Consider the following 12,625-nt stretch of genomic DNA (forward strand, 5'->3'; position numbering starts at 1 on the left):
AACCGAGCGATTCTGTGATTCTGTGAAAAGAAAGCAAAATACTTTCAAATCCAGTCAGAATGTAAGGGAAAAGTGTGTAGGCAAAATTCACAGGTTTTAGGATAATCTTGCATCCATCAGTTTCCTCAGTTTTCCTTTACCGCTTTTCAGAATACTGTTCAAGATGTTCTTATATATGTGATTTTCATGTGTCACATTTTCACGACTGGAGAGAACTGGGGTCTAAAACTGTAAGGGACTATAAGAGTTAGAATGGACTTAATTATGTGTTCTGGTAAGACTACATAGCTAATATGTTTTGGGTACAAATATTTATGTTTCCTCACATCCAAACTGGTGTGGTTCAAAAATAAGTCCAGTCAAATTTTCCATTTCAGAAACCAATAAAGCTCCTTTTTATTTCCCAAGTTTAAGTGCTTTAAAAGAAAAATACACAAAGTTTCAACTGAACATTCACAGTTGTGGCATTTGCCCCCTTAAACACATAGATTTGATCCAAAATTAATGTTTTCAGTCTTCTTTTGCTAGAAAAAGAGGAAGTCTTTTCAGCTGACCAGGCACATTTTTTTACTTTGCGGTTGAATAAACAAATAAAAATACCAACCATGTTTACAGCTATGGTTCAAATGTGTAAAATACATTAGCTAGTAACCAAAATTATAGTTTGTTCATATAGATGTTGTGATACCAAAACCGAAGTAAGGTATGATATCTAAAGACAAGAAAAGTGCACTTGGATTAGCCATTTTATTTGGGTGAAGCAGAGTTGGCTTGCAAGACTAATTTTTCCTCATCTTGTTAAAAATCAGTTCCCTGATAATTTTCAGTTAAATCTTGTTAAAAATCAGTTCCCTGATAATTTTCACACTCCCTCAGCTGAAATAATTAAATGTATGAAGAATTTTTATAGCACCTGTGCATACCACACTGGAAAGGAATAGGAAGATTTTGGATTGATTTTTACCATTCCCAATGGGGACATTATCTTCTCTTACTCCCTTATATGTACCTAAAAATACTTCAGAAAGCAACTGAAACCATTATAATTGCTCAAGTATAAATTTTCAGTACCACTGTTGATACAATCTGGAAAACAAAGACCTTATTTGTGATCATCAAGAAAAAAGAAAAAGTGGTGGAAGATCTGCCAAGATTTTGGCAATTTTTCCTCCATGAGGGGAAGCAAACGGTTGCTCAAATGGTAGGGATTTTTTCTTTTTACTTATACTGTGTAAGTTTAAAAATGAAACAAGAATTTCACATGCATCAGAATGAAGTCTAAAACTATCGCACATACTGTACACAGCATATACACACATGATGTGGGGCAAGTTCTCAGTCTTGAAATTTGTCAGGAAGCTAGACTGAACCCAAACCATGATGAAACCAAACATACGTCCTCTCCACAAAGACATTTGTGAGCCATCAATACAATAGAAGAACACAGAATATGAATTAATCTGTTTCTTTTATTGCTGGTCATGTCCTTTTTTCTTCCTCCAGTTTTAAAAGTCATTCACAAGACATTGTTTAAGTGCATGTATTAAAAGAGAAACATGGCATCAAATTCCCATACTGATTAATATTATTTCATAACAATTAAAAAAGTGACCATCCAAATTCCTCAGATTCTGCATATCCCCATTTTTCTCCCTGATGTGTTGAATTCTGTAGTCCTATACAATTTTTTAAAAAAACACATTTTTATTTATGCAATTAAAAAATCATCAAAAAGTGATCCAGTTTCCCTAGAGTGATACATAGTTAAGATGTGAAATACACTGACATTTCCAGCTCATTCCATACTTATATGCCATTGCAAAGGATCTACAATCTTACTGAACACATAAACCCTTACTCAATAGGAAAGCTCTCTGGCTTGGTTTACGCTTCAAGAAATTTTGTAGCATATCCATCCCATCCAAAGATCCTCCAGGTTTCAAAATGAGGTTTCTGTATTTCATCCCAGCCTGAAAAAGGTAAAGCAGAATGTTAATACTTCTTGTCTTGTAAACTGCCTCTTTTCTATATTTGTTGCATATTTGAAAATCTACTAATGATTAAACACCTACATTCCTTCCAGATTTTCTTAATACCAAATCAGGATACACCACAAGTATAATTTAGGTCTGCTGGAAGAACTCAAGAGAATGGAAATTTAACCTATTCTTGAAGAAATTATTTTTCTTGTGGTTTTACATTGTTTTGGAAGTTACAATCACAACTGATCTGGAAGACATTCTCTAATGCACAACACACGCGCAATCTCCACATAATCTTCAGTGATGAATTACTCCTACTTCTCACTGTCAAGAAAGGGAACCTAACATTGATTCTAATTGATGATTTCTCTTTAATCTTTGTTTGGAGAACAGAGATGATATTTATAGCGCTGAGGAATGACATGGCACATACACATATACTATATGCGTAGTCGTATATATAATATATACAAACACATCTAACTCCCATATTAAAGTATCTTAAAGTAACAGAGATTTAAGTTTTATTTTCAGGAAGGAACATTATTAGTTCTTAAGGAATGGATTCCTTTAAAACAAATGAACCAAGCTTCTGAGATAACAGTTAGTAATGAGGACTTTCTTAACAAGAGGTCACATTTTAAAGAAAATGTCTGGAGAATTTTGGGCTTCTGAGACATGACTATCAATTTTGTTTTTGTACAATATTGTTTTGCATGTTGATGTCACAGATGCTTATGATACTGAAGAAAATAATGTTCTTCCTTTCCGTCACAGTATAGACACATATATATATTTCCCCTCCACATCAAAGTTATGAGATTACAGACTGCACCACTTCCTGATAGCTACACTGCAAAAAAAAAGCATATGTTTTTTTAACTGATGGACTTCCATGACTTACTTGCATTACCAATACCAATTGCATTGTCTAAACAGCTGGAATAAACCTAAAATGCCAAAAAAATATTAACTGAAGAATTGCTTATACTTCACTATTTGTGTTAGTTTCTCGAACATCAGCAGCAAATGAAGATACCATTCCTTGTAGTTTAAAAGTTTTATTTGAGTAGACTTGAGTCTTTGCTGTTGTCTCTCTAGACCTAGTGTATTGCTCAGTTCTAGGGAGACCAGAGGTTATGACAGAAAATGTGCAAGAACTGCAGTGTGAGACAACCAATGAAGTAAAGAGTTAAGCGTTTGCTGCAGAATTTTTATAGATATAGTCTCTGAAACTCACTCAAAACAGGAAGAGAGGTTTTATTCTTACAGGAAGAGGTAAGCCGTATTTCTAAAAACCCTAGTCATAATAATGTAAACATTTTCCTCTCCTGCTGTTCTGAAGACTAGTCTAAATCTAGTTATAATGAAATATGAGTAGCTAAAAAAATCATACTGGTATCTAGTATATGTTTATAAAAGATTGTTTGTCCCATCGTGTGGGACTCTATTATACTTACACGGAATGCAAATGAAGAAAATGAGTTGGAGGAGAACCGATGTGAGAAGATAGCATTGCTCTGAAGAGGAAGGGAAAATCTCCAGAGCTACCTCTGAAGTTATATCAGCATTCAAGCAAAGCATGTGTGCACACACATATGCTAGAGAGCAAGTGAGACACACAAATAATAATTTCTCTTACTTCTTAGTCTGGATAAAGGCTTCACATTAAAAGAGGCACTAGTTGCCTTTTAGCAGAACCATAGCAAATATTCACTCCTAGTATAATTATACTATTCTCAAAGCCTCCCATACACAGAGAAAGAAAACAAAAATCTACACACAAAAAAATCAGAATAAAAGACACTTTCATCCCTCAGAAGATGTAAAGGTCAGAGCAATTCTGGCAAACTGTAACTTAGGGTTTTTACTATACTATCACTAGAAAAGAGTTTTGAGAGCAGGGAGAAGCTAATAGAAAAAAGGCCTGTTATGACACTGGAGGCATGTGCATGGGTCAGAACAGGGAACTGACACAAAATTTCACAAGCCTGGCACCTGCACCCTTATCCATCTCTCCTAGCTGTAAACAGTTAAAAAACCCAGCAAGTCTGACCTCTCCCCAGATGCCATTTTTAAGACTGATATGAACAGCATTTCATTAAAAAGTTATTTTATTCTCTCATATAACTTGCCATTTCTTTTCTCCTGCTCCTATTTATGAGTGACAACATTCGCACTGCTTATTGTCACATGTACCCATCATGAATTCCTAGCACGTCAAAATCAACCTTGACCTCCAAACCTCTCCTTGCGATCTATTCAGTTTGCTGTTTTACTTCATAAAAACCTTTCTGAGGTTTGGCCTAACCACAGCTTTCTAGCCACTACTCCATCTCCTCTTTGGACTCCTCTCTTTGTGCAGGTCAAAGTATAATCTTGGTTTTTTCTCCACCTTCTAGAGGGAGGGACAGCTCTAGAAGTTTGGGCTGCTTCAATAAGGAAAAGGAGGAATGAAGGAAAATCCCAGTAGAGACATAGGAAAGTCAAGCACTCTCTACTCTCTCCTTTACTTCTTTCTTGTATACATTTCCTGAAGGTAAGAACTAGTGCTGGCTGCAGAATCCAGAAGACAAATAAGAGAATCAGGAAAACTGAAAAGTCTTTCCCATGATAAAACTGCAGCATCTCAACACACAAATCTAATACTACAATGTGAAAAATAAAGAAAGTTGCCAGAATTGGCATGACTACTAAACGCATCACTAACTATCCTTTCTTTCTGCGGGAGGCAGAAGAGCATGGAGAATCACATGAGGGAAAAAAAGCCCAGTAAATCTAAAACCTGCCAGTGATTTGAACTTCAAAAGCCACTTGGAAGAAAATCTAAAAGAGGGAAAAATTGGCAAGTTATGCTGTGCTATGAAAGAGAAAACTCAAAATAAATTCAGTTTTCTAAATAATAATTACATGAAAGTACCACGCACTTGAAGTACTACTAATAGAAACAGAGCACCATTATCACACAGCTTCCATAGCAGAAGAATATGCATCTGCTCTTGCAATGGAGGAATATGTTTCTTCAGGCTAATATTAAAGAGGAAGGGATTAGCCACTGTGACAAGATGTCTTAAAAGTGTCATAAAATAATATTAAATACATGACTGTTTAAGAATTGTATTAAAACCGAAGTCCTCTTGGAAATTTTAAGATGATTTTGCAAAGAAATTGTGTTATTTATACAACTTTTTGTTGATCTGAACTTGACAGGTACAGAAGAAGTAACTGAGATGTTGTATCTATGGATCATGATTGTAATAAATGTAGTTTCAGAGACAAAATGCAACAAAAGTCTTTAGTACAAAAGTAATCATCACCTACCTTTGGATTCATTATTCCCTCCTGCTTAAAGCAGCTATAAAAAATGTCCATGGAAAACACTTCACTCCACAGGTATCCATAGTACTGACCATCATAACCACCTGCCAGATGTCCAAAAGTAGCTGGCATGTTTGTTTCTTGAAAAGTAGATTAACATTAATTTACTTACATAAAATGCAGTTATTTCTTTGGTGTATACAGTACTTCAACTTTAAGAATAAATCAATAAGGAATTTGTATCAACTGCTTCGAAAACTCTAACATGAAGGGTCTGAATATGCCTCTTGAAGAATTGGCCATATTGTGTTGACTAAAAAAAACCTCAATTTCTTATTTTAGGCTAGCAGCACACCCAACACAGATGTGACAGAACATTTAAAGTAGCATCCAGATCACGTCACTCTAAAATATAACCTGCAAAAAGTTAAGTTTTATATTTACCTTCAACTTCCTTCAGAAGAGAACATTAAGATCACCCCAAGTTTCAAAGTAATTATTTCAGCTTCATAAATTAGGTTCTTTTATAAAGAACAACTCAGGGTTTTTGTATGCCAAGCATTACTGGGAAAGAAAGGCATGTTTAATCAAAACATTTTGACACGCTGTATAAAAGCTTCATACTGACATACCTGGGGTGGCAGGAATTCCTAGAATTTCCATACAGTATTTGGCATATTCATCTGCTGGGTCAACAGATGGCTTTGTATGCAGGGCCTGGTCAACTTTGCTCAAAACAATCTGACGGAGGGTTAAAAAGCCTAATTGTGTAAGAACATTTAATTAGCAATCATCAAAGTAGCTGAAGTTTCTTTAGCATCTTTCATTCAAAGATCTCAACATGCATCCTGAATTTTTAGAATTTTAACCATGGAAAATACTTGGAGTTATGCAATTTCCAACTGAATTGCTTCTAACATAAAAAGCTGAGAGGCATATTTTTAATAAAGGAATTATCATTATAAGATCCATCTTTTAAAATGTTATTTTCCACAAAGATCAAAACTCAAATAAAGCAGATACTTTAAAAGCAAATTTCAGTACTTAAAATTATGTTTTCAGCTGTCTTCAGTTCTAGTATACCATTTAATTCAGGGCCTGCACAGATGGTAGTAAGTATATCTACCTCAAAACACCTCAAAGAACAGCAAGAACTACTGCTGCAGCTGGTATAGGCTTTTTTGAAGGAACTGCAAGATGTGAACCCTTATTCAGACAAAATGCTTATGTAGCTACAGTGTCTGTACAGTGCCAGAAGGACAGGGTCATCTTGTTCAGGATAAGGAAGCAGTATGAAATAAACAGTAGAGATTTAATGACAAATTGCACCATAAATGCATAAGACTATGATACTGGGGGAATCCCGATTACAGGAACAAAGGAGTGAGAGTGACAGAATAACAATGAGATGATAGGTAATGACATGATCTTGGTTTGGAGATACATGTGTGTACAACGTGGTATAAGACATGGAAGGAGAAGAGAATTGGGACTTTAGCTTGGGAAGACAGTATATCTGCTGGAAAGGTAGAGAACATGGACTTAAGGTTCTGGATTGAGAAGTTAAGAGGCTGTTTGAGCAATGCAGGGCTACAACAATTCTGTCTGCAATATGCTATGTACATTCAGTAAATTTGCAAACAACTTCTATATCTGTCACATGTCATGTGCAATTTAAATGCAGATGATAAATGTAAAAGATCTGATACTGTATTCACGCAAAATGCCTGTCCTGGTCTATCAGAAAAAGAATAACAGAAAACCCAGGACCTCACACTCCTCCTCGCCCCTCCCCCCACCCTCAATTTTAAATGAGCAAAGCTGGTAGGTAAAAAAGTCACATGTAGAGGAATGTAAAGGTATTTCAGTCCTGTAGGCAGCCTGGAAAATCAAAACTGCTTCTATTCCTGCAAATAGTGGCATCTGTCATCACAGCCTTTACTAATGGTGGTATCCGTGCAAATAAACCCAGAAAGACAGTCCTAAGTGTACATACAGAAGAAATGTAATGGGCTTGTTATGTTTGTCTTTAATGTTTCCCGCCAATATTTTAATAATATATTCTTATACATATACTGGGGTGAGTGAGAGGAGAGAGATACCTGTATTAGCCAGCCTAGAGGCAGCAAGTTTCTCAAGGAGAGTATCTGCAACATGGCCCTCATCTTTATAATGTCTTGACATTTGCTGTAGTGGTTCTTTTTCCCACACCCAGTTCTCAAACACTTGTGAAGGTACCTCTACGAAGTCTGTTTCCACATTAGTTCCACTAAACCTAGCAAAATCAGTCTAGAAGGAAAAGCCATTGGATTAAATGAAAATAGAAGCCAGGATTTCTAGCAGAATATAAACTTTCAAATGACAAAATTTCAGTGTTAATCACAACAAAAGGAACAGGCCAATAATGAAGTAGAAAAAAAAAACAGAAAATAAGGCAAAAATTCAGATATAAGATGATTACCAAGCAACAAAATAAATTACTCAGTAGTTATTTACTGCATTCTCTACTGATGTGAAATAGTACTTCAGGTTTCTTAAAATTACTGATTTTGCCTTTTAGGTTATGACAGCAATAAGATTGTTTCTGTGCTACCTTATGACAATGGTATAATTTATATACAACTCTAAATTTTTGTTATATTACCCCAAAATAAAATAATAAACTTCAATTATACACTTATAAAAGAGTTTATTGTATTACAGCCTACCACACTGATTCAAAGAACTCCCAGATACTGATTTTGAAGAAAAGTTCTGCACAGTTAAAAATCTTCATTAAAATATATTCCAAACCCAAAGTATTTCTAAAAAGAAATAGTCACTTTTGAAAGACAGTTGCCCAAATGTCAATAGAAAGTATTTGGTCTCACTCCACATTTGTCCTATAGTAAGTCTACCTCCCTCTTGCCAACCCAATTTTGTTGTTCTTCGAGTTATTAAAACATTTCAAGTGCTAAAAGAAAAAGAAAATTCTCAGTTTCCCAAACGCCCTGTCTAAGAGCTGTACATATTCTTAGGTCACATCCTCCACTGGGGAAATAGATGCCCACAGGAGTACTGGCTTTTGAACTGAACTTACTTTCTTGCAGGGTTACCCAAAAAACCACATGTGTAATACAGGCCATTATCAGACTGACAGCTGTGTCGCATGCATGTATCTTTCTCTCATGTCTTCAGAAGAACAGTAGAAAAGGAGAAAAACATTTGCCTTCATTTACACTTATAGGTTACTCAAATCCATAGCTGTATCAGGCTAGCCATTCTTGCTGTACTTGCTGAATAGTAGCTATGAAGAAAAGCTAGGAAGCATCAGCTCAGAAGAACTGGTGATAGAAGTGGCTACAGTTAAAGGCAAGAGAAGTGCAAGAGTTTGTTGGTCTCCAGATATACTCATTTACCCATACATTAAGTGCACCATGCTAACAAAAAATATTAAGATATTTGGGTTCAGGTAGTTGAACAGCTCTCCTCCCCTATCAGCATACACAGATCTCCTTCCTACTCTTATATTTCACTTTCCAGCAGACCCCAAGTACATTACAAGGGATATCAGTCACAAAAGTCGACCTTTACCAGCAGCTCACAGATTTCACCCAGTCTGATCCCTGTGTACCCTTTAAATGTCAAGTTTTAACAAGCTTAAACAAATCATCATATGAAACAAGACAGTGCTTTGCATACAGAAATCCCAAAGGACAGTATGTTCTTATGTGGGACTAACAAGTTATTTGTGTGTATGCAAATAACAACTTGCATAAAATACAACAGCACTAAGCATGGTAGCCGTGCACACAAAAACCGCCTCAGCAGTGGGAGAGACAACTAGAAAGCAGGCCTCCATGACCTGTGTGCAATTCCACAGCAAGTGAACTAAGTATGCATTTGAACTGTTGGCTTGGGCTGCCCAGAAGGGGATTTGCAACACTCAGGTACATTCTCAATGGTTATCAAGATGTTGTGGTCAATTCTGTATCAGTGCTGAATGTGCTGAATATGCCTCATTTATAAACACCTTCTACAGAGTTTAAAGGAAGGAACAGCTTTTCTTTCTCTATTTTTGAGCTCAGAAACACTGTCATAGGGTGAAGATGATAAAATAACAACTATATTTCTACCTTCAACATGATGCAAAGCTATCTAAGCAAGTTTGTCTGCTCGTTCTGTAGTTTGCTTGAACAGAATTTCTTTAATTCCAGATTTAATATATGGATTTTATGACCGTGTTTCTTTATTCTGCAGCCCTAGTCTCTAGGATCAAGGTCAAGAATTAAAATCTAATATGCGTCATATTTCTCTGATTTTATTATTTGGCAGCTGTTTATAAAGAAGATGAAAGCAGTACTACACAAAGTCTGGGTTTGTAGATAATTATGTAATTTTTTTGGTGAATGAGTACTAAGACTAAACAGAAAATTTTCATGAAGCCAGTAATAAATTTATCATCTGGCAGAATCAATTTTACATGTAAGTAAAAATGAAACCAGCAACTTTCTAACTTTATTGACATCTTGATGCAAAATCTGCAGACTAGCTTCAGTTCTTCCTGGTCACTGTGAGAACTCTGTCTGTCAGACAGGAGAGCAGAAAATAAAATAGCTCAGGCAAGACCTGTTTTATGCATTTGCTGTCAAGAGCAATAGCTCCCAGCTGGAGGGGATCTGGATTCACAAATCATTTGCATTCCGAGGTACAGCAACTTTTTTTTCCTGCTAATATCTAGCATGCTGCTAGAAGTAAAAAAATGCCCTCTGATAGTTCTAACAGAAGCGACTACTGAACACCTTCTTTACCTTACACACAAATCTATTCACTCGTCAGAGGTACTTGCATGTGCAAACGTATATGCTCCTATGAAAGTGTTGTTCATAAGAAAGTCTAGCCCTTGCTGTAATTTTAAATAAAAATTAAAAGCAACAAAAACAATCCAACCTGTCACACTGAAAAATAACCAAAAAATGCTCATGTACTTCACTAAAATTAGAAACCACCAAAATAGATTTATACCTTGCTTTGGGACTGTAGAGAAAGAAATAATTTGTACACTGGAATTGAAACATAACTGACCTGTGCACATATCTGATGCATTACATGACCAAATTCATGGAAGTAAGTCTTTACTTCATCGTGTCGCAGCAATGCTGGGCAATCTGATGCTGGTTTTGTGAAATTGGTTACCAGAGCAGCTACAGACATCATTCTGCTGCCATCAGAGAGGAGACAGCCAGGTTGGAGACCAAAGCATGCTGCATGCCCATACTTTCCCTCTCTGTATAAGAAAACATATCAGACACTATCTTCAAACCACAAGCCTGCTCACCGGAATGGCAAAGTCTATTCAAGAATAAGGACAATCAGTTAGTGTCTCTTTAAAGCTTTATACAAACAAAACACATCTTTTCATGACTTCTACGACTCACTAAGTTTAAGATCCTGTTAAAAGCACAAGGGGAAAAAAACCAGTACTTAAATCACATCAGTTTAAGATTCACAACAGCATTTACAAGAATCTGATTGACAACTTCAGCTGCAACTACTACTGCAACACAAAGGATTAGGTTCTGTCCTCTAGAGCATTATTTTTTATTTCATTACAGGAGACAAAAGAATATACTTTACAGCATTTTCAGTGTGATCCAAAAGTTTAAAGAAAAATTGTTTTGAAATTTTTGCTCTAAACCTGAGTAGTTAACTGGGTAGTTAAGTCAGAATAGTCTTACTGAAAAATAGCTTCAGCAATTCACATGATATGCAGTAAGGGGGGAGCAGCCAAAGAGGTGAAGGAGATAACATGTCCCGACCTGTAAAAGAACGATTTACGCACTGTTGTGTTGACTAATCTAATTTTCTTACCCAGAGCTTAAATCAATTTATACTAAAAAAGGGTATCAGCCCTTATCAACTGCTAAAGAATAATTTAAAATGAAAAAAAAACAACAGTGAGAAACAGTCAAAAAGGACTAGCTAAGAAGAAATCCTGTCAAAACAGTCTAGTCTCCTCTGAGAGAACACAAACGATGCTGTAAGTAGTTAAATAGCTACAGAGATCAACCTGGAAGTACATATCAAGGCATGCTCAACAAGAATCTATTCTTGGTGCTGATCTATTTGGTACATTTTTAGCAGTCTGGACAATAGGGTACAAAATACACATATAAAGTGTAAAGAGGAACTGGAAGAAACCACAAGCACTTGGCAGACAGGAATACAATTCATCTGAACAGACTGGAGTAACAGTTCAACATAAATGAAAAGTGAAACACAGTATTACAGTTAGGAAGAAGAAAAGTTCATAGAGGAAAAAAAATTATGGACAACTGACGATAGCTATACTACAGAAAATGAAAAAATTAGTGATGGAATAATACTGCAAAAGAAGTGTAAAGAATCTGAAAACAATCCAGAAGACAACTTAATGAACACAGTAATCACAGTAATAGTCTTGTTAGTGGGACAAATATTTCCTTCCAAATGCATTTAATTTCAACCACACCAGCAACCAACTAAGACCAATTCCATTTTAAACACATAAGTAAGCCACTTAAGTCATAATTACCTGGAGTAAAGGTCCAAATAGAACTGCCCTAACATTTCTCCTGTTGAATTATCCTTTACTGTATAAAGTGTAACGTTGTCATGCCAAACATGAGCACTTTCTACTTGCTCAAATACAAGTCCCAGCAGCTTCTGGTAAATATTCAGTAAGCCCTCTGTAACAGCCTGAATTGGGAAGTATTCCTTCAGTTTTTCTTGGTCTATGGAGTACTTCAACTCTTCTGTTTTGTTCATATAATAATGAAGATCCCATGCATTGATTCTTCCATCATAATCAAAGTTTCTTTCTTTACACTCCTTTTTCTTCAAATCTAGAATGAACTGTCTTTCTTCCTCAACCAATGGCTTTAGCTTCTTACTCAAATCATCTGAAACAAAGATTGTCTTGGAATCAACTTCTGTGCTCCTTACTGTAACATGTATTCTTATAAAATACTCATAATTTTAGGCACATGCCCTAGGAGTGGACGCTAGAGTTTTCCATTTATTGACTAACAGCAAAAACTGTCTGCTTTATTTGTCTTAATATGTTTTAATTGCAGGCATGCTATAAATAATACAGGAGTCCACATAGGCTTAGCAGTACTGTGATGGCTTTTGGTACATTTAGACTATTTCAGAGACATCAGAAATGGAAAGTAACACTAGACGCTTTTGCTTGATGCCTTTGATTTTACTTCCTGTAATCTCAGTTCTCTTCATGTGTTTCTGCAGAAACAGCCAAAGACTACAACTACAATTACAATTGCGCTCACTGAAACATGGTGGGATGA

General features: G+C 35.8%; 1 protein-coding gene across 1 annotated transcript; it reads right to left on the minus strand.

Annotated features, from left to right (window-relative positions):
- Positions 1-1,610: 1,610 nt before the first annotated feature.
- LOC104534491 (neurolysin, mitochondrial-like) lies at positions 1,611-12,262 on the minus strand (the record flags this gene model as incomplete). Its single annotated transcript, XM_010179249.1, has 6 exons — positions 1,611-1,970; positions 5,304-5,440; positions 5,933-6,061; positions 7,403-7,589; positions 10,365-10,566; positions 11,854-12,262. Coding segments are annotated over 6 exons (1,199 nt in total), but the record flags the coding sequence as incomplete, so codon positions are not given.
- Between the last annotated feature and the right edge of the window lie 363 nt (positions 12,263-12,625).

This window comes from Mesitornis unicolor, unplaced genomic scaffold (genome assembly GCF_000695765.1).
Source record: "Mesitornis unicolor isolate BGI_N332 unplaced genomic scaffold, ASM69576v1 scaffold52640, whole genome shotgun sequence".
Taxonomy (NCBI): domain Eukaryota; kingdom Metazoa; phylum Chordata; class Aves; order Mesitornithiformes; family Mesitornithidae; genus Mesitornis; species Mesitornis unicolor.